Raw genomic sequence first — 22,475 nt, forward strand, 5'->3', positions numbered from 1 at the left:
CCTAATCAAAATAATCCAAACCAAAGAAATGATAATAATGGAGAGAATGAAAGCAAAATAGGAAAGATTTTTAAAACTATTAAGGTTAGATTAGTAGATAGCATGACGCATTTAGAACCCTATTTAATAGTCGGAGTAACAGTTTGTGAAATTATCAGCCTTTTTGGAACTCCTATAGGCCTTCAGGTACTGGGCTCCATTTTTTATGGAGCCTATTGCCTTTTCCTTATTATATGGAAAAGGCAGGAATGGGTAAAAGCAGAAAGTCTCTAATTGGAACAAGTTCAGTCCATTCTCATTATCTCCTTGTCTTGATATTGTTTATCACATTTTTTTATGCAGTTATATTTCTCCACTTCACGTTGTTCAAGTTAATACCATCAATATTTAATTGCCAATGTTTATTTAAGTTTCCAAATTATTAGGAATAATAATTCATTACATATCTTATCCCAGAAGCAGAATAAATAATTTGAGCACAAGCTCTCTAATTGATTTTAACAATTATTTTTATTATTTATGTGTTGTATTGAGAATATATATTTATTATAATACAATTGTATACCGATTTTAATTACAAGTAATGTAGTAAATTAGTTAAAAGTAATATTAGATAGAATAAAGTAATGATATATTAATGGTATAGGTTTAGCTTTAGAGAGATGGTAGCTTCTGTATAATAGTAATAGCCCCTTTCCTAATGAACAATTCAGGTATACAGTGAAAATACTACTAATATTAGTACTACTAATACAGTGATGTATCTCTTTGCTTGTACCAACTTGAGGTCTGCTGATTGGAATGTCGCTCACAGTAATTGAAGGTTAACTGTTAATTATTCCTCCAGCTGATGCTCTACTGCCACTAGCAACAGAATTAGCAGTTATAGCATCATTATTTTGGGTAGATATGCCAGTACTACTTCTTTGATTCATTAGCAAAATCTTCACTGGTAAAGATCATAACAAAATCAGAATCACCGGTCCATTGAACAATTCCACAATGAGGGAAGAATTGTATGAATTCAATTTACTATTAAAATTTTATTGAATCAAGTTGAACACTACATTATGAAAGCAATTGTGCCATGCAATGTTGTGTAACATGGTTATAACATCTAGTAAGATCTTCAGATCAATTCATTTAATCTCAAAGTAATCTCCTATATATGGATTCAGACTAATCGTTTGATAAATATATAACAGTATAGTGAACAGGAGATTATTTATGTCATTCTCTTGACTCAAGAGGAAAAGTTATATTAATGGTGATATAGAGCTTACTATTGGAAGATTTTATTTAAATTTTCAGACCTTCTTATAGCTGATGATGAGCTACAAGCTTACAATTTGGGATTAACTTTCGAGTTGATGAAATGGTTGATATAATCACTGAATGACCCTGATAATAGAATGTTTAACTATGTAGTTGGACATATTATTTGTTGTAATGCTGCAGTAGAGACTCGTTGAGGTTGTGTCTAAACGCATTACACACAATCAACTACTCAAAGACTCTTAATTGCTTTAGATCTAACTATCAATATATTCCTATCAATTTGCAGTTGATTGTTATTCGTCAGTATTAAGATTTCTTGGTCTAATAGAATAGATTATGTGCAGTCAATCAATAACCCATTTTTTTTTGTCACAAAGGTGGGGTTCTTATCGGAATAATCCGAGAAATTCAATTATAATTGAAAATTTATTGAATTAATTTGACTAATTTGTCACCACAATTCAGCAATATTTATTTTCCAATATTACTCTCATTTTATATAAAAGAACTTGAAATTAATTACTTTTCAATTGTATTTATATTCACTGCTTAATATTTTGTCTTTACATCGCAATTATCATGGTTAAAAAGCTTACACAAGAAGAATTCCAATCTCAGATCGTATTAAAGTATACCGATGTTATTGGGAAAAAAGTTGGTGGGGAAGTCTTAAAATTTTCAGATCAGTGGTTTGCTGATGCAACCAACTTAATTGAACCAAAACCTCCTATTCGTGATCGTACTAGATTCACGTATGCGGGTGCTTGGTATGATGGTTGGGAAACAAGAAGACATAATGAAGAAGAAGCTGATTGGGTTATTTTCAAGTTAGGAGTATCATCTGCTAAATTAATTGGAGTAGAGGTCGATACTGCTTTCTTTGACGGTAACCATGCTCCTTTTATTTCAGTAGAAGCACTTCAAGTATTGGATGAAAAAGATCCAGAAGATCTTGTTAATGCTGAATGGGAGCCAGTTATTACAAAAGTAGAATGTGGACCATCTCAAAGGCACTTCTTTGTACGAGATCAAATCACTTCTAAGAATTATACTCATGCTAGATTAAAAATGTATCCTGATGGAGGTATTGCTCGTTTCAGATTGTATGGTACGGTAGTTCCTTCTCAACTGTTATTCCTTCAAAAGGATAAGATCATTGATTTAGCATCTGTTCTCAACGGTGGTGTTGCTATTAAAGTAAGTGATCAACATTTTGGATCTGCGGATAATTTATTATTACCAGGTAGGGGCCATGATATGTCTGATGGATGGGAAACTTCCAGATCTAGAACTGCAGGTCATGTAGATTGGGTAGTTATTAGGTTGGGTGCTGTTGCTCATATTAAGCAAATCATTGTTGATACTGCACACTTTAGAGGGAACTTTCCTCAAAAGATTAATGTTAAGGCTATTAAATCAAATACTGATGATTTACCATTGGATCCAACTGCTTGGGATGATTTAGTACCTGAAACTAAAGGGAGTCCAGATGTTGAACATGTGTATGATATTGACTCAGCATATTCTAATAATGAATATTCTCATGTCCGCTTAATCATTATTCCAGATGGAGGTGTCAAGAGAGTTAGAGTTAATGGTACAATTGCATAATTCTAACTAGTACATATTCATATAAAATATTTATAGATATCGCGAATAGATGAAAAAACATTTTTTGTACTGAAAAATAATTTGTAGTGTATGAAACAAATGAATCCATTGATAAAGTGCTGCTTAGTATGACTATTAGTTATGATGATAGTCATATATTTAAGTTAATAGCTAGACTAGATCAACGAATACCGATTGGTGAAATTTTTCTGGGATTAAATCTCATTATTATTACTTCTGCTGGAAGTCAGGATCAAATCTTGCATCACATTGAACAATCTAATATAATACAATATAACGCATATTATGTACAGTTATTCCTCAAGAGGTTTATAAGCCTTATTGAAAAACAAAATGAAGAAGTGGCCGAAAACATTTATGAATTATTCTGTTCTCCGGAAGTATTAAGTTCCAAAGAACTAGATCCGACTGTTGCAGACGTATTACAATACCCATTAGATGGTTTCGATGCAAAGCAACGATCTACTTCGATTATCATTAAAGAAACTCCTAGACTTATCTCTGGAATCAATACCACAGGATTGAGAACATGGGAAGCAGCTTTGTTTCTCTCTAATTATTTGAATGATAAGCTGCTATGTCAATATGACTTCAAGAATAAAACGATTTTGGAACTAGGAGCAGGAACAGGTTTATTAAGTTTATCACTATTAAAGACTCGTGAAGATCTTTCTAGAATAATATTAACAGATGGTTCACTTGCTGTTTTTGATAATTTTGAAAATACTTTAAAATTGAACGGCATGAGCCATTCTGATAAATTTAAATGTCAACAATTATTATGGGGAACAACTAATGAGCAAGAACCTGAAACTTTCAACCAGCTTCCTCCCTCTAGTATTGACATGTTAGTAGCATCTGATGTTACTTATGATTCACGACTTCACGACTTATTATGTAGTACAATTCATGATTTCTTTTCACATAGTAATACAAAAATTGCTATCATTGCTGCAACCGTTAGAAATGATACCAGTAATAATTTATGGGAAGATAAACTTAACAAATGGTTTGGATCAGATGATTCACGTCAATGGTCAATAAAATATAAACATGGCAATCCCGAAGAAATTGATTCTATGATTAGATTTAGAAAAGGTACACCAGAAATTAGAATCTACGAAATTACGAATAATTATAGTTTAAAAAATTAAACAAATTAAACGTTATATAATATATAAAATAAATAGTAATGTATCCATACTTAATAGCACATTGTATCAATTTATACAATTCTGTTGCAACCATATATAGTAAGTTATTTCCTGCATATACCCTGGCCAATAAAAATTGGTAAAGCCCACAAGTAAACCGAGACTTAGCCAGAGGAAAAATTTGTTGAAATGAAAAATACTAACAGTACGATATAGGTGTTACTGTTACTTAGAAAACACGGAATAATAGATATTACAATGGCTCTTCCAAGATTCCCAACTCCAGTTTTCAAACATTACTGGCCATACGCCACTGGTGGTATGTAATTGGTTTGTATTATAAACGACTAATTCTTCAAGACGTGGGACAAGAAATCAAAGAATAGATTAAATCCATTACTAGATAAATGCCTTACTAGAATTGAGTATATTGCTTTACGGAAGGATTGTGTTTAGATATGCAACTATAGATTTCATTTCTATATCAAATAATTATTATATGGAATCGTATAAGTCTATTGAAGAATTGGTCCCAATATTTGAAAATATACTAACTTTTAATTTTAGCTGCTATTACCTACTATTTAGTTTACTTAGGTGCTAATGCTTCTATGAACTCTGATGAATTCATCAACGATCCAAGACATCCAAGATTCTCCAGTGGTGGTAAATTCATTGATTTAGAAAAGAAGGATTAGATTTTGTAATCAGATCTACCCTAACGAAAATGGGATTCATGCCAATTATAAATAACATATCAACGAAATTTCACTATCATAATGTCACGTCATTTATATCAATTAAATTAAAAAGGGGATATTTATTCGTATATAAATTAGAATAATATCTCCAATATAGAGTATTTATCAAATCCCAATATAAATTTATTGTGGTTTAATAGCTTCTCTTGGACTGAGGAGTTTGTAACTTTCAGTTTTCATTATCTTTTTATTTAAACAAAATCATAATATAAAATAAGTCACTAGACCATGTCATCCATATTAGATGTAGTAATAATGAACGTATAAGTGGACAAGAAGGGATTCTTCCTGTGGATTTGCAACTGAGTATTATAAACAGCAAAATCAGTTTGTTTTTGATACTTGGAGACCATAAAATGTCTCATGTAGCTTACTTTCTTTAAAATAATAATTCAGCTACCTAGGAATATGTCTCTATCAATCGCTGGTTGTAGTTACAGATATGAATGTAGATCCATGTTTGAGGATGGGGTTATCATTGAATTCTTTTTTTCATTTCAAGCTACGGAAATGTTCATGTTTCTGAAACACTTCTGATCTCTGTGGTTTTCTTCATTGAACTCAATGAATAAATTAGCAGTTCATTGTATGTGCTATGATCCTTTTATTAGATTAAACAGCCATAAAAATTACTCTACAATTTGCTTATATCTCTGTTGGTTGAATAAGGCTAACCTTTGTTTTTCAAAATAATACCGACTGGTAGTACTAGATGATTAGAATATAGGGTCATTACTAACAAGGATCTATGGCTTGATAATTATTATCTTAATTCGCAGCAATTCGATAGGTTATATTGGTGTAGAAAAAGTCACATGCACTGCCATGTGACTTCTAGGCACATGACATGTCATTCACCAATAATATTATAAAAATTTGTAAGCAGTCCTCCCCCCAGTACAGAATTGTTCGGTTCCGACTCCGAATTTGAGCATGTCACATATTCATCTCTTATCGTGATCTGCTATATACAAGCATACTGGTATATAAATATATATTATAAATCAAAGTATTTAATATTTAATATTTAATACCACTAAAACTAAAACATATAGTCAAACACATAGAACCATAATGTCATTTATTGGTTTAAGTAAACAAATTAATAGATACAGTCCTTCATGGAGCATCGCAAGAAGATTCCTTACATTTAAGACATTACCTACCCCAAATGAAAATGCATTAAAATTTATATCTCCACAATGTAGAATTGTACCCATTGATGGGAAAACATTTGAATTCACATCATCATTACAATCAGTTCATTCACCATTAGCATTAAAGATATTTAGAATCCCTGGAGTTAGATCTGTTATGTTGGGACCAGATTTTTTAACGGTGAATAAGCAAGATCATATTAATTGGGCTAATTTAAGACCAGAAGTGGTTGAAGTATTAAATGATTTTTTAGAATCAAAGAAGGAACCAGTAATTACTAAAGAATTAATTGAAAAATCTGAAGAATCGAATGCTGAAGATGATTCTGAATTAGTATCAATGATAAAGGAATTAATTGAAACAAGAATAAGGCCTGCAATTCAAGATGATGGTGGTGATATTGAATATAAGGCATTTGATGAAGAAACTGGTACTGTCTTTTTAAAATTACAAGGAGCATGTAAATCATGTAATGAAAGTGAAAATACTTTAAAACATGGTATAGAATCTATGTTAATGCATTATATAGAAGAAATTCAAGAAGTGGTACAAATTTTAGATCCAGAAGAAGAAATTGCATTAAAAGAGTTTGATAGATTAGAACAGAAATTGCAAACTAAGAGAAGTTCGTCTCCTGCTCCTCCATCTTTATAAGGTTAGTTAGTATTTATAGTTTATTATGGGTATAAGTTAATATATTTATTATTTATTTATTTATTTATTTATTCATTTATTTATTTATAGACTTGTATATTCTTTTACTATTTGTTTAACTCATTCAATCCTTTTAAAATTTCACTCTTAATTTCAGATCTCTTCATTTCGGTAGTATATAATTGATTAATTTCTCTAGCTAATCCCTTGTCAATACATTTTTGACTAATACAAAGTCTTATCTCTTCAAACAATTCATTAAGCCATTTCTTGCTGAATGATACCCATGTCTTTGATACATTATTAAATCCGATTATCCAACCTAATAAGGCTAATGCAATAGCAGAATTAGCAGAAAATTCAAAATAGTAATAACTTAGGAATGATATTATTGATATTGGTATCTGATGTACTAACAAAGATGTAACTATGGCCCTATACACAATAGGTTGAATTTCATTGGCAATTCTTTCATTTATAATATTATTCTTTAGACTGAGTAATGGATTCTTTGTAACATTATGAACTTCATTAAATTTAGAATCAATCTGTCCATTGAGATAATTATATTTCTCTATACTTTTATTCATAAAGTTCTTATTGAAAAAGTCCTTTATTTCATATTCTATGTTGTCATTCTTTAGGTATAACTTCCACCAAGACAATTTCCTTCTAAAGAATCTTTCTGTTGATGGTATAAATTCATGCTGAAGTTCATTATGTACTGAATCAGCAAATTGATTGATATCTTTAGTGGATGTCTCCCTGATTTTAACAATTTGATTAGGTTCTACTATTGATTCATCAATAGATTTAACGATATCAGAATATAGCCATTTAAGTAAACTTTGAGATTCAGTGTATTGTTCAAGTACTTTCAATAATTCATATATATTACTATTCTTAAGTGAATCCAAATATATCGAAGCTGCCTCTGTATCATGAATTAAAAATTCTTCAATACCTTTGAAGAGAATAGTCGAATTCAATTTAAGGATATGATGAGATGCTATATCACTAATGGTTACTGGAGTTGATTCAGTAGATGATGGAGTATATTCTGTATTATCTACTACAGTAATTAATATTTTATCATGAATTGGAAGGGTTTTCTTTAATGAAATGGAAAAATCATTAGTAACATTTATGTAAAAATGGATATCTTTTGTAGAAGTGAATGAAGTAGATGCAAATTCCACTAATTGTATATCATTTTTCACCGTATTAGACATTTGAAAAGTTTGTCTATATTCAGCACTAAGGACTGGTGACGGTATATAGAAAGTATCATAATCGACTTCTTCAACTTTTTCAAATATGGCTCCATATTTAAATCTATTGGTTTTCTGTCGATTTCTTTGTTCTATAGCATCCAACCAAAATTTATTATTACTTGATAATGGATCAGCAAGTAATGTTTCTATGATTTTTGAAGATTTATTATCCTCATTATATATGACCCCTACATTAATGGTTTGAACTGAGAATTCTTGCTGTTTAACCGACTTGTATTCGAGGATCTTAGAGTTTATAATATCTTCACGAGGGAAAATACTCACGTACGAATTCAAAAGTGATGTTACTGATTTGAATTCTTCAACTTTATCCTTAACAATGGTGGTATTTACGTTAATTGGTTGAATATTTATGGTGCTATTATGACGCGCACTAACTATTCTTATTTGACCCCTATGCCATTGCTTCCATTGTCCAAGTTGTCCACAAACATGTCGTATGGTTGAACGACTGGATCTCATGTCTTGTAGTTTTACAATATGCAATATGTATGTGTTTTACCTTGTGTCTGTCGGTTGCAACTTTTTTGTTGTTTAATGTCTGTCTGAAAAATTGTATGGTATACGATTGGTAAAATATCGAGCTTATGTGCACACCATTCCAATATATTTATATGTAAATATACAGCTATTTCTTAGTAATTACTTTTACTTAACTTAACATTAACATTAACTATGATTAGTAATGCAATGACATATACTTTATTAATAATACAAAATGAATCCTAAAAATCTAAACGAGTTTCTGACTAATTTCTATCCAATTTCTGTCGTGACTTATGGACTGATGGTTTTGATAAAGAAAAAAAAAATAGTGTATACGAAGCGAGCAAGCTGAATAAATTCTGGAGAAGACGTGGAGGTAACATTAAATTGACTATAACTTTCTACACACTGTAATTTATTGATTTATGCTTGAAGTTCCTTAGAGATAGTTGAATTTAGGTATCATGTCTATATTAAATAATGCATTTATTCAAAGATCTATAAGGATCCTCAAGAAGTACTACACTTTTGTAGGACCAGGACTTGTTGTTAGTGTAAGTTATATGGATCCTGGGAATTATCTGACATCTGTTTCTTCAGGTGCAATGTATCAATATAAATTATGTTTCATTATATTTATGTCAAATTTATTTGCTGTAATATTACAAGCTTTATGTGTTAAATTAGGTACTGTTACAGGATTAGATTTAGCAGAAATGTGTCGAGCTCATTTACCATTTCATTTAAATCTTATGTTATATATATGTGCAGAATTAGCAATTATTGCAACAGATTTAGCTGAAGTGGTCGGTACAGCCATAGCTCTTGAAATTTTATTTGGAATCCCACTTATTTATGGAGTCTTAATAACAGTATTAGATGTACTTATTATATTAATGGCTTATAAAAAGGATGGATCAATGAAACAAACTAAATTCTTTGAAAATATGGTGGCAGTCTTAGTGTTTGGAACTTGTATTTGTTTCATACTTGAACTATTCAAGTGTCATTTTGAAAAGGGTGCAGTTATTGAAATTATTAAAGGATTTTTACCAATCAATAGAGAAATCTTTAAAGAGCCAACTGCATTATTTTTGAGTTGTGGTATTGTGGGTAGTACTGTAATGCCACATTCATTATTTTTGGGTTCAGCGTTGGTTCAAGCTAGATTAAAAGATTATGATATTAAACATGGAATTGTAGATGAACATGTACAAGATGAAGATGAAGAAGATGAAAATGAAAATGAACCAACTATTATTAATGATGACAATATATCTATTAATTCTGATGAAGATATTAATAATAATCACGATACAGAAGTATTAACTTATACACTTCAAAAGATTAAGAGTATTTCTGATGGATCTAAATTATTAAATAAATATAGACCATCATATGCTGCAATTAAATATTGTTTAAATTATTCTTATGCTGAATTAGTTATATCATTATTTCTTATAGCAGTATTTGTTAATTCATCTATTTTAATTGTGGCTGGTACAACCTTATTTGGAAAACCAGATGCTGCCGATGCAGATTTATTATCAATTTATGAAATGTTATCATATTATATATCACCAGTTGCTGGATTATTATTTGCTTTATCAATGTTATTTTCTGGTCAAAGTGCTGGTATAGTTTGTACAATGGCAGGACAAATTATTAGTGAAGGATTTATAAATTGGGCTTTAAAACCTTGGATTAGAAGAGTAGTTACAAGAACTTTAGCTATTGTACCAGTTATTATTGTAATTAGTGTATTAGGAAGAGAAGGGGTATCTAAAATTATGAATTCTTCTCAAGTTGTTTTAAGTTTTATCTTACCAATTGTAAGTGCTCCATTAATATGGTTTACTTGTTCTAAAAAGTATATGACAGTTTATGATGCATCTGAATTAGTATCTAATAATGATGAAACTACTTTATTATTAAATAGTTCTGGTCAAACACCTATTGATCAAGGATTAACAGTTAAAAAGGTTACCTTTGAAAATGGTTTATTTTTAAGAATAGCTAGTATTTTAACCTGGTTAATTATTACATTTTTAAACATATATTTAATTATTGCATTTGCCAAGGGGGCAGATATCTAGAATATATTAATTTACATTTATACATTTAATTTAATTTAATTTAATTCTTATAATACATAACACAAGTACTAATATCTCTTTTTCTTATAAGTATTAGTTCTTAAATTGGGTAATCTATTAGATGATGAACTCTTACTTACATTACTAATAGTTCCAGTTCCAAGTCTAGTAGGAGGAACTCCTGGTAAAACTCCATTATATTCAGAAATTAATACAGGAATCTTTGAACTAAAGCTCAACTTACTTGTTAAATCTTGAGGTTTAAGTTTATAAATTTGAACTCCTAGACTTATTAATTTAATGGCTTTATTATAAAGTCTAATTTCTTCATTACTTGGAGCTAAAACATTTCTATTATCACTTGAAAAATATCTTTCTTGTCTTAACTTATTCAATCTTAATAAAGTGGTTGATATGATTCTTTGTAAGGCCTTGGGAGACTTTATTATATCTTCTTTAGCCTTTTTAATAGAATCAAATTCTGCTTGTCTTTCTGGATCCCAATTTATAAGATTAGCAATATTAATTTGTTTAGGAACACTTTCACTTTCTACTTCTTCTATAGTTTCTGGTACTACTTTAACTTGTTCACCATCTTCATCAACATCAACTTCAATATCTTCAACCAGATCTTCAGGTTCTTCATCTTCGTCATCCTCATCTTCTTCATCATCTTCTTCATCTTCATCTATGTCATCTTCTTTCTTTGAATTTAAAAATTTTTCTTTAATCAATTGTATTTGTTCATAACCAATATGACTTAACCATATCTTTCCTTTGAATTCATCGGAAATTATTGTATCTTTCAGATCAACTTGAGGAGCAAAACTTCTAAAACTATCTCCAGTAGTACTTACATAAGTAACTGTAGTTGATGTATTATCAGAATTCAGTCCTCTATTTTGAAGGATACTTAATTTGGGGTTTTCATTTGATCCAGATGCTTGATTAGATGCTGATGGTGCATGAACTTTAAATGATGTATGTTGGGATGTTAACAGACTTGGTGGTTTAGCAACATGAGATGTATAATTAAGCCAAGTTGGTACTGGTAAAGTATACCATATTGGATGAAAGAAATCACTTAAAATTTCAGTAGATTGCAGATCTAAAGGTGTAGGTATTTTAGTATTAACAGCAGATAATCCATCTAAAGTTGAAATATTTCTAACTGAATCTTTATTAGTTGGAACAACTTTTGAAATAGAATAATGTTCAGGAACTACAGGAACATTTGTATCTAATTCAGATCTATTAATTAAAGATGAAAATAATGGTTGAATGGTTGTCTTTGTAGGTTGTTGATTTTGATTTTGATTATAATAAGGTGCAAAAGTTGATTGAGGTTCTGGTTCTTCAGTTTTAGAAATATAAGTAATTATTTCACCATTATTTAAATTATAAGTAGTTAATATTTTTGAGAAATCTTCGCTTAATTGAGATTCTAACTCTGATTTATGATATTCGGTTGGTTGATCTAATTCAAAATTATATTTACTTAATTCTCTTAATAATAATTCTGTAGTGAATTTATAAAAGAAATCAATATCATTATATGGTTTAGTACCTAAAGAATATTTACTAATCTTAATGGCTGATATAATTTTAATATCATGATATAGTCTATAAGGAGAAGTAATATAATCAGGATCATTATTATTAAATTTTTCAATTATACTTGTATACTTAATTGATTTATGATTCTTAAGATATTCATGATAAGATGAAATAATTAATGATGCATCTCCTTCATAAAAATCTTTAGGAAGTTCAACCGTATTAAGAATTTGAGTTTCTTTATCTGCCAGTTGGTATACATTGAATAAATCGGGTAATAATTTGGGGAAGTAATCTAGAATAAATAGTTAGTATCATATATCAATAATAATGTTCATGTCTATGTCTATGTCTATGTCTATGTCTCTATTAATGTATATGGCAATGGAAATATCCCTTGTTTCACATAGACCTTAACGATTCATACTAAAAAAGTTCCACACATACCTTCGATACCGCTCGAGTTTGTTGACTCTGTCTTAACCATTTTTTTCCAATTAATTCACTAAGTAAATGTATCACGAGAACCAGAAAAACAAATACCACAGTTAAGTTGTGAGGTCTTGTTGTACTTATTTGTTAATCCATTTCGTCGCGTTGAACATTTCATCAGAAAAACAAAAAAGTTGGTGCTGTTTTGCAGGTTGTGTTTTACAGGTTAGGAGCCTCCATAGTTAAAGATATTGTTAGGTATTGATAGATAGTGATAGAAATTGATAGAAATTCATAGGTATTCATAGAGACTGTTAGGTATTCACGGATCATAGATATTCATGGATATTCGTAGATATTCTCTATCGAATGCATTTTTATGTAGACAATTATAATATAAAGACATAGTATGGATGATTCACAGTATAATCATTATGTTTATGTTGATTGTTGTGATTATGGTAATATAGCACTATATACAGTGAAGAATAAGTACTCGGTTAATGTGTCACATCTATTACTGTATATTGTGACACAAGTGGATTACCACTAAACACTATGCTCCAATGACATAGTCATCTACAACAAGCACTATGTATAACATGTCTTTTTCTTTGTTTGTTCTACTTCTTTTTAGTGTTCGTTTTTGCACCCATTTTTTCTACTTTTCGCAAATTATCTAAGAATCTATTATTATTATCCTATTACTATTAACCTATAAGATCATCATCTTCATCATCATCACCAAATTCATTTAATAATCCTGCTCGAACAATGATTTGTTCCCAATCACTAAACAAAATCACCATACTTTCACTAAATCCAATCAAAATCATTCCACTACCTATACCAATCCATAAACCAATCAATTTAAGTCCACCAACTTTACTTAATAACAATGCAAATGGTAATGCAAATGCATAATAAACAACAAAATTAATAATTCCTCCAATCTTTTGAGATCCTTGAGCTCTTAAAATACCACTGGCTACACATGCAATTCCATCAAAAATTTGAATAATTGAAACTAATGGATTAAATAATTTCACCACTAAATCTATAACATCTTGATCTTGAGAAAATAATCGGGCAAGTTGATGTTTAAATGTAAATAATGTAATACAATTAAATAATGCAACACATAATGCTAATACTAATGCAACTCTTGTAGCTTTAATACCACCTTCAATATTTTGTCCTCCAATAAAATTAGCTATTCTAGTTGATGAAGCAATTCCAACAGAAAATGGTATCATATAAGCTAATGATGCAATACTACTAACAGTACTTTGAGCAGCTAATTCAGTTGTTCCAAAATAAGATGCAAATAATGTCATGATTTCATAGGCTAAATATTCAGATTCTAACATAACAATCCCAGGAATTGCTAAATGAGATAATTGACCCCATTGTTGAAAGATATCTTTAGTCTTAGCTACCCCAAACCAACATTTATTCCCATCAATATATTTAACATATAATATAAAAAGTATACTCATGGTCCAAAAATTAACAACAGCAGCAATTGGAGCTCCAACAAATCCAATTCCATAAGTTGGATTCCATACTAAGAAGTATGATAAGAAAATATTTATTGGAGCACTAATAAATAAAATTCCTGTTCCAGCTTCAAATATACCTTGAGCTTGTAAAAATCGTTTACTATTTTCAAAAAAGATATAAGCAGGAGCTCCAAAACATAAAGTTCTTAAAAAGTCATTAGTTAATTTTATAACTTTTTCACTTTCTATAACATATTTTAAAACTAATGAAGAATTCCACCAAAATAATCCACAAGGAATATATACAACAAGGGAAAACATTATACATCTTTGAACATAAATACTCATTAATTCATAATTTCCTGCACCATATGCTTGAGGACATAAAGTATCTAAAGAAGTTGCAATTCCTTCAAATATTGCAAATGTTATAGTAGATGTCATAGTACCTAATGATACTGCAGCTAATTCATTTTTACCTAAATGTCCAACCACCAATAATGAAACAATTGAAAAGAAATGTTCTAATAAAAAGGTTATAACCAATGGTAAGGAATATCTACCAATTGTTTTAAATTCTTTAGTATAAGTTGTCTTAATAGTTGCAAAATCTTCATGATCTTCTTCAAGTAATGATGATAATAATGAACCACCAGAAGACATACGTCTTTCAAAACTATGACGACGTTTTTTCTTTCGTCCATCTTCATAAGCTTCAGGAGCTTGATGATGATTATGATTATGATGACGATTATGAGTTTCATCATCTTCATCATCAGATAATGCCAGATATCTTCTTTGATGTTCTTCTAGTAGCCAACTATGGAAAGATTCTTGATCATCATTATTTTGAACTGAATTCAAAGTCGACGGTAAAGATCGTGATGTACTAACACTAGCAGCATCACTTATATCTTCATCATCTGCTACACTTGAACTTGTTTCTATTAATGATAAAAATGATCGTTGATCATCACCTTCTCCATATAAGAATAATGGATATTTAGTGGATGGAGGTATAAATAATCTTCTTCTTTTCCCTCCGGGTATACCGGTAGGATTGTTTGGATTGGCAAACTTGTTAATAGTTGGAAATAACACCATTATTACCAATTTCTATACTAATTAGAGCTTATCTATAGTAACGAAGATAGTAATAAATTGAAAAATGAGATGCTTAATTTTTTTGTCAGGCTTATTTCCATTTTGGTATTAAGCGCGCTTATAGAAAGAGAGACAGACAGACAGAGAGACAGACAGACAGAGAGACAGACAGACAGAGAGACAGACAGACACACTTTAATAATAATAATAATAATATAATGACATACATAAGAAGTTTATGACAAGTACTGTTAATTATAGAGAGACAAGAAGAAAGTACTCAAGTAACTAAGTAAAAGCAGATAATAAATATGAAAATTTTTAAAGTTATAGTATAAGGCAAACTATAGTATCATCCAAACACCACCAGCCAATATAATTGCTAATACAACTGCAGTTAATACACCAGCACCTGCTTTATCTTTAGTTGAAATTGAAATGACATTTCTATTTATAGTGTCTTGTGTATTCAAACCTGCATTAACTTCACTTTGAGATACACCACCGGTTTTAGCAGACAATGGCATTTCAGTTAAAAGTGATAATACAGTTTCTAATGCTGATTGTTGTTCTCCTAAACCATAAACTCCATCCCAACCCTGAACAGACCAATTAAATCCACAAGTAACTCCATCACTACCACCAGAACATGATTGAGCAGCCGCAACAGAACTTACATCAAGCCAATGTTCAATTTGTGAAGTGATATCTGTAGAATTAACCAATACATTGGTTAACCCTAAACATCTTGCAAATAATGAACGGAAAGATCTTTGATCGTTATTACATTTATTACTTGGAGCACATTGCATTTCAGTCATAATACTGTTATTAAAGAAGAAATTTGAAGTATCAACCAATTCTTGAGTTCTCTCTAACCAAATATCATCATTAGTAAAATCATATAAATAAGCACAACCTGCCATCATAATACCATAAGTATAAGACCATTGATATTTGGTTATATCAGTACAATTAGTTGAGATATCAGCACCATCATAAAGTACAAATCCTTGCTGTGTATGAACCATAAATCCAACTCCATACATCCAATCCCAAACTTTTTCAGCAGTTTCTACATAAGTATCATTACCAAGATATCTAGCTAATCTTGCAGCAAGATGGAATAAACATCCATTAGCAATAGAATTCTTATAATCATAACCAGAATTCCAAGTAAAAATTTGCCATCTTAAACCACCATCACAATAAGAAGTATCCCATCTTGAATTCATAGTATTATAAACAGCTTGAGTCATAGATAACCAACTATGTTCAGGTGGATCAGTAAAATTTCTTTCTACAGCTTGCATAATAGCCATACCCCAAACACCTTGATCATCATTACCTTCAGTCATTGATTGATTTGAAGGTATATAATTATAACCAGCACCAGCTTGATGATACATACCATCAAAAATTAATTCTTTTAAAGTATCATTAGTTGGTTCACAGAATGTAAAATAATCTAATAATCCACCAAATGCTTCACCAGCATTCCACCAATAATTTGGTGGAGCAAACATTCCTACAACACCACCATATTTAAGACCTTCGTAATAATTTAATTCACCATTAGCAATATATTTGGCTACATTACAAATGGAATCTTTATCAGTAGTACTTGTTAATTGTAATCCATTAACAACGGTTACTAATTGTAGTAATAGGTAACCTACTACCACTATTATATTAAGCATTGAATGAATATCTTTAAGTTGAGTTGGTAGTTATTTACCAGACAGACACTTGTACAATATTATAGGGTGTGTAAAAATATCAGTGTAATGGTTTTACTTTCCTTTCCTTTCCTTTCCTCGTATTCTGACCTTTTTTTTTTATTGATTGATCCAGGTCAAGGCGAAGCGATGTGACGTAAAGGAATTTATGTCGTGTACGGAGTTTTAACGAACGTATAGCAATGGGAGTGCAGATGTCTTGTTTAAGTAGTCAACAATGAACTGTGACTTATACTTTGATATATATGTGGTTTGCAGTGTTATCGACTGTTAAAGTGTAACGTAACCCCTTTCCAATAATAATGTATGGAATTGTCGTGGGTTTAAATGTGTGTTGTTTTTGTCGGGTTCTTTTTTTAGGACACAGAAAAAACAAAAGAAACTAAATAATAATATAATAAATTAAAAATTAAAAATTAGATGGTTCCTGCACGGAACAGCACCCTGTGCCTGGAGAACGATGAGAGGTGATGCTGCTCTTTATGATTTGGAATTATGCCTTTCACCAGAAATATTCATTTCGAAGAGAACTAGTAATAAATCAGTATTATAATGAGAGTCAACTAATAGTAAATTAATAATACTTAAGTAGAAGTACTGTACTGTGTTATACGAATACTATAAGACAGGGCCACCAAGTTTCTAGTGCGAAGTACGCGAAAAAAACATAGTAATTTAGCCACGACCAAGCCTTAAATTTAAAAACTATGATATCATCAATGGCCAAGTACATATCTATAAATAGGTCACGCTATAGATTATTGGCTTGGATTAAACTCAAATAGTTCTAACAATTGGCTCATTCGAGTTATAACTACTCTATTATTGGCTATGATAGAAAAATCATCATTTCTTGTAGTATCCTCTATGGATTTTTCGGTAAAACATCCATCATAATATGGCTTGTGGTTCTTGTTTGTTGAGGCAAAGAATGGACTTTTATATTCTCTATCCAATAAGATACCATTCCATCCTGAACGTACAGCCCCTAGAAAGTCTTCGGTATAATTATCTCCAATATGCCAACAATCTTCTAAATATTCCGCTTTAAGTTTATCAGTCTTAAAAGTTTCTCCTTTAATATCATAATGAACTGTAGTACTAACTTTATCAAAAAATTGTTTAGCAGGTTTACCTGTTTCTAACTCATATGATAAATAAATATCATCTTTACTGAAAAATTTCATTAATCCCAATGACTCTAAAACTTGTCTAATTCTTTCATCTGAATTACTAGATATAACTAACTTTATACCTAATAAGTTTAACTTTGTTAGTGTCGGAATTACATCTTGATAAACTTTATAAGCTTCCGGACCGGAAAAATGATCAAGTAATCGGTTACAAATGGTTTGAGTAATTTCATCTCCTCTTTTAAGATTAAATAATCGAATTATTAATTCCAGCCACCAATCGGCAGTGCTAACGATTTCTTGACTAGATTTCCCATAATTAGGAAATTCTTTTAATAATTGCTTGTAAATATTAGGAAATTCTTGTTCTATACTTGCTAGAGGTTTATCAATTCCAAATTGTTCATATGCTATCTTATGATATTGTAATGGAACTGGCTCCTTAGGAGTATACAAAGTATCAAATGCATCAAATGATATAAAGTTAGGCTTATTGAATTTGGATGATGATTCTCTTATCTTGTGAGTATTCTCAATGGAAAATGGATTCGACATTAATGGACTTTGGGAAGACACTGATGACAATTGTCTCTTAATTAATCTACAACTATTAGAAATGTTTACTCTTTGAACTTTACTCATACTACCTACCCTAATCTATATGAAGAATAACATCTACAAATTTGTTATTGGAAATAAAATCATCTGATGATATCCCTCACCCTTAAATCTGCCCATACAAAAATATCAAACTCTGATAGCGCATTAAACTGATCCGAATGCGAACTAGTCTTATCGTCAAGTTTATAGTGAGAATTTAATGACGGATATAATTTTCAATACATTCTAATATTTATATAGATATATACATATAAATTATATACAAGGGAGGGAGAGAATGATTAACCCAATAAAACTTCCCATCCCCATTCTTTCATGACACTACTCCAATGTAATCTTGATGTAATGCCTCCCTTAATATCATCAATAGATGTAGAATTTTGGTCATTATTAATCACAGCCATTAATCCACTAATTTGTACAGATATATTTCTTAAGGAATCTTCATCTTCAGTTTGTTTAGTACCTGAATGGCTTCTACTTTCTTGTTTCATTTTTCTTATATACTCATTCTTACGCTTCCAAACTTCTTTAACAACTTCAAATGCTCTATCTATATTCCCAATCCATAATTTTTGTGATAATAATGCCCATCTATCTTCACACCATTCTCTTTCTTCACCAGGTTCAGCTTCACATGATCCTACTAATAATGGAAAGATAAGAATAGTATGTAAATCTGAATTAGTAGGAATAGAAGCTAATAATATAAATATCTTTTCAGCCAATTGATGAGATCCACTTGATGGGATTTCTGGTACAGCTTGATGTAAATATAATAATGTAGCAAATCTATAAGCTTCGGCAGTGGCTATACATGATGGTATATCCCACTTACTACAATTATTATTATCTTCATACATTCCTGCTTGATTAACCATCTCGGCAGTAATAGTAGGTTTCCATTCAATTAATTGTCTCTTTAATTCAGTAGCCAATGTAATTGTAGTTAATGAATTTCTACTATTACCTTTAAACTTTTCACTACGTTTGATTTTTCTAACCTTAGCAATTAAGTTAGCAACTTTCCCCATAATCAGAAAGAGAGATTGTGCACAACCCAATAATGGATCCACATAATCAGTACTATAACTGAAACTATCAAAGTTATCAAAGAAAGTAAAACCAGCTCCATTAGAGCTAGCACCAAAACTCAGCTCAGTTGAGTCAGATTTAACACTGGCTCCGGCTTCACTTTGAAGATCACCATTATCTTGGAGCTGTTGTTGCTGTTGCTGTTGTTGCTGTTGCTGTTGTTGCTGTTGCTGTTGTTGCTGCTGTTGCAGATGATGTTGCTGTTTATTGGTCTCTTGATCTCTCTGCTTTTGAGCTTGAGCCGATTGCAACATTGTGGTTATAGTAGCAACCAAATCAATTCCCTTATCATCATAATTTGTATCAGTTGTCATCTGAGCTAACACCTCAAAATAGATCCAGTTATTAAATAAAAACTGTAAAGTTTGAGGAATTGGGATAGTCTTCTCGATTTGTTTATCTCCATTATTACCAGATATATCACTTTTATCATTAAACATTGATTTCCACTCTGAATCCTCTACAATCACTAATTTCCTTTTTAAATCAAGTAATTTGGATTTCATAAATTCCAGATAAGCAAAGTCTCCGTCTATAGGGGTAGGAGAATTAATAATTTCTTGCTTTTTCTTATTGATACTATTTTGTTGATCTTTTAATAAAGTCAAGACTTTTTGAATCATTGATTTAGCTCCCTTTAAATGAGCAATCCCACTAGTGATATGAGTATTCCAAGATTCACTAACAGCTAAATTCAAACAAGTTATTAAAGCAATATCAGCTGGTAATTCATAAGCAGATTCTGCATCACTACTATTCATTCTAGTTAATCCACTAGCTAATTCTAAAATACATCGTTTCATATATGCATAACCTTTAGATCGTAAATCACCAATTGTACAAGTGAATTGAGTATTACCTGCCAAATGAAATAGGGTCATACATGCAATTGAATTAAAAAGACATGGATATTTCGATGATAATGGTATAATCATTTTCCTCCAGGGATTCTCTTGGGCTCCATTTTTAATAGACATAATAGAACAAGTGTATTCAGAATATAAAAGAAGAATTTGTTCTTGTTCTGAAGTTTTTATTAATGAACGATGTGACATACTTGTAGGTATAGGAGTTTGTATTGAAACTGGTGTTTCTCCACTACTCAACATGGATAATTTTCCAAATGTATCATACTCCCCAGTCATGGAAGATAATGATGTAGGTTCTGAGATTTCACTTCTTCTACGATTAGCGGAGTCAGGATGTTCAGGACTAGCAAGACTAGCATCAGATCCATTGCTATTAATATTGTCACTATGATTGTTGCTGTTGCTGTTGTTGTTGTTGGTGTATATATTGTTATGGGACTCTATTTGTTGGGGATTACTCAAATTCATAGGACTTAAAGGACTTTCTAAGGAAAACTTTACTTTTGAATCTATACCAGTATTGTCTTCCATATTAACTGCAAAATTAATAATAGCTGAAAGGGAAGGAGTTAAGTTGATATCAAAGGATTCTAAGGAGTTTTCTTTAAATTTATTATCCTTTGAAAAATTATCATCTCCGACAGTGGATCTCATAAAGTCGGTAAAATTGGGTGAAAAAGCTTGAGGAAATGGACTTAAATTATTCGTATTTCGAATATATAATTCCTTACCTGAAACAGAAGGTGATCTTTTTATTTCATCGACTGCCACATCCGCTAAAGATTCAAGTCGATTTCCTTTTGCTTCTTCTCTTATGGTGAATACTTCGGGAGGTATACCACTATTATGACTATAAGATCTTTGTAAATTAGATCCATTAATATTAGAATTATTATTATTATTATGTTCTAGTTTTATCTTTGCTTCACTATTACTTCTCTTTAATGTTACACTTGTTTGAGTACTTTTTACAGATATGTTACTATTAGAATTAGAATTGGAATTGGAATTGAGATTGGAATGTGAATGAGTATTTCTACGTTTATAACTTTGAGGATTCAACCCTTTAGATATCAAATCATTTTCAATCTTTATATCCTTAATTGACTTCCCTGTGACTGATAAGGATGCCAATTCAAGATGTCTTCTGAAAGAATCATTACTTGATTTATTACTACTTACATCTGAGACTCTTCTCTTCTTAGTAAAAGGTAGTTTCTCATCTTCAGGACTAGTATATACTTGATTAGGAGGAGAACCCAGAGAATTAATACTGGTATTGGAAATTGATAATGAAAGATTGGTACTATGACTACTACTGGTAGTAGAACCCGGAGTTGGAGCCATTATAACACTTTGAAAATCATTTGATGAATCATTAAATGATCTCCATTTAAAATTAGTGGCATAACCTCCACATTCGATATTCTTCTTTTGACAATTGAGACATTCGGGCTTTGTTTCATCACACTTAAGACGTTTCTTCTTACAAGTTAGACACCCATTTCTTGATTTGGTTATTTTTTGTTTAGTAGAATCATTTTGTTTATTATTATTACTATTAGTATTATTATTGTTATTAGAAGTAGTATTAGTAGTAGCAGTAGTATTATTGATACTGGTAGTATCTAACCCATTCTTGGTAGGAGACATTTTTCCGCTCCAAAGGTTTAATGGAACCCTTTTAACTAATACTGAAACAGGAAGTTTTAAGTTAAAAAAATGGTGTGATTATTGTATACTTCAAAGTTCATATCATCCAATAACAGCAAAATATTCCATATATATAAAACTATTAGCGACTCCTATAAAACTGGCTTCCCATTCTTAGTGGACTTTTCCTCCATATAATGCATTCTCCAACAATGTCTGAAAAATAAAATGATAAGATAAGAGCCGCTAAATAAAA

At 30.6% G+C, this 22,475-nt stretch overlaps 10 protein-coding genes across 10 annotated transcripts; 4 read left to right on the forward strand and 6 right to left on the reverse strand. All coding sequences in view use genetic code 12, as the record gives it.

Annotated features, from left to right (window-relative positions):
• Positions 1-1,857: 1,857 nt before the first annotated feature.
• Positions 1,858-2,889, forward strand: RJT21DRAFT_828 (allantoicase; the record flags this gene model as incomplete). The annotated part of the gene is made up of 1 exon (XM_064885339.1): positions 1,858-2,889. One exon carries the CDS (start codon positions 1,858-1,860, stop codon positions 2,887-2,889), a length of 1,032 nt encoding a protein of 343 aa, XP_064735811.1.
• Positions 2,890-2,928: 39 nt separating this feature from the next.
• On the forward strand, positions 2,929-4,126 carry RJT21DRAFT_123490 (protein-lysine N-methyltransferase). Its single transcript, XM_064882738.1, has one exon. It carries the CDS (start codon positions 3,018-3,020, stop codon positions 4,062-4,064), a length of 1,047 nt encoding a protein of 348 aa, XP_064735812.1. The 5' UTR covers positions 2,929-3,017; the 3' UTR covers positions 4,065-4,126.
• A 1,509-nt stretch (positions 4,127-5,635) lies between these two features.
• Positions 5,636-6,766, forward strand: RJT21DRAFT_123492 (uncharacterized protein). Its single transcript, XM_064882739.1, has one exon. The coding sequence runs from the start codon at positions 5,900-5,902 to the stop codon at positions 6,635-6,637; it is 738 nt and encodes a 245-aa protein (XP_064735813.1). The 5' UTR covers positions 5,636-5,899; the 3' UTR covers positions 6,638-6,766.
• RJT21DRAFT_123493 (uncharacterized protein) lies at positions 6,665-8,682 on the reverse strand. The gene has a single exon (XM_064882740.1). The coding sequence runs from the start codon at positions 8,392-8,394 to the stop codon at positions 6,745-6,747; it is 1,650 nt and encodes a 549-aa protein (XP_064735814.1). The 5' UTR covers positions 8,395-8,682; the 3' UTR covers positions 6,665-6,744.
• Positions 8,683-8,703: 21 nt separating this feature from the next.
• Positions 8,704-10,651, forward strand: SMF3 (putative divalent metal ion transporter). Its single transcript, XM_064882741.1, has one exon. The coding sequence runs from the start codon at positions 8,883-8,885 to the stop codon at positions 10,512-10,514; it is 1,632 nt and encodes a 543-aa protein (XP_064735815.1). The 5' UTR covers positions 8,704-8,882; the 3' UTR covers positions 10,515-10,651.
• On the reverse strand, positions 10,549-12,902 carry RJT21DRAFT_58999 (uncharacterized protein). Its single transcript, XM_064885147.1, has 2 exons — positions 12,519-12,902; positions 10,549-12,366 (listed from the first exon to the last, which is right to left on the reverse strand). The coding sequence occupies exons 1-2, from the start codon at positions 12,556-12,558 to the stop codon at positions 10,583-10,585; spliced, it is 1,824 nt and encodes a 607-aa protein (XP_064735816.1). The 5' UTR covers positions 12,559-12,902; the 3' UTR covers positions 10,549-10,582.
• A 25-nt stretch (positions 12,903-12,927) lies between these two features.
• Positions 12,928-15,109, reverse strand: RJT21DRAFT_110753 (uncharacterized protein; the record flags this gene model as incomplete). Its single annotated transcript, XM_064879924.1, has 2 exons — positions 12,928-14,625; positions 14,692-15,109. The coding sequence occupies 2 exons, from the start codon at positions 15,107-15,109 to the stop codon at positions 13,214-13,216; spliced, it is 1,830 nt and encodes a 609-aa protein (XP_064735817.1). The 3' UTR covers positions 12,928-13,213.
• A 178-nt stretch (positions 15,110-15,287) lies between these two features.
• Positions 15,288-17,208, reverse strand: DFG5 (putative mannan endo-1,6-alpha-mannosidase). Its single transcript, XM_064885149.1, has one exon. It carries the CDS (start codon positions 16,807-16,809, stop codon positions 15,454-15,456), a length of 1,356 nt encoding a protein of 451 aa, XP_064735818.1. The 5' UTR covers positions 16,810-17,208; the 3' UTR covers positions 15,288-15,453.
• On the reverse strand, positions 17,208-18,753 carry RJT21DRAFT_59010 (uncharacterized protein). The gene has a single exon (XM_064885148.1). The coding sequence runs from the start codon at positions 18,621-18,623 to the stop codon at positions 17,607-17,609; it is 1,017 nt and encodes a 338-aa protein (XP_064735819.1). The 5' UTR covers positions 18,624-18,753; the 3' UTR covers positions 17,208-17,606.
• A 130-nt stretch (positions 18,754-18,883) lies between these two features.
• ZCF9 (Zcf9p) lies at positions 18,884-22,382 on the reverse strand (the record flags this gene model as incomplete). The annotated part of the gene is made up of 5 exons (XM_064879925.1): positions 21,922-22,382; positions 21,406-21,750; positions 21,082-21,363; positions 19,950-20,781; positions 18,884-19,796 (listed from the first exon to the last, which is right to left on the reverse strand). Exons 1-5 carry the CDS (start codon positions 22,217-22,219, stop codon positions 18,884-18,886), a joined length of 2,670 nt encoding a protein of 889 aa, XP_064735820.1. The 5' UTR covers positions 22,220-22,382.
• Positions 22,383-22,475: the final 93 nt, after the last annotated feature.

Source organism: Scheffersomyces amazonensis, assembly GCF_036850825.1.
Source record: "Scheffersomyces amazonensis strain UFMG-HMD-26.3 chromosome Unknown RJT21scaffold_9, whole genome shotgun sequence".
Taxonomy (NCBI): Eukaryota; Fungi; Ascomycota; class Pichiomycetes; order Serinales; family Debaryomycetaceae; genus Scheffersomyces; species Scheffersomyces amazonensis.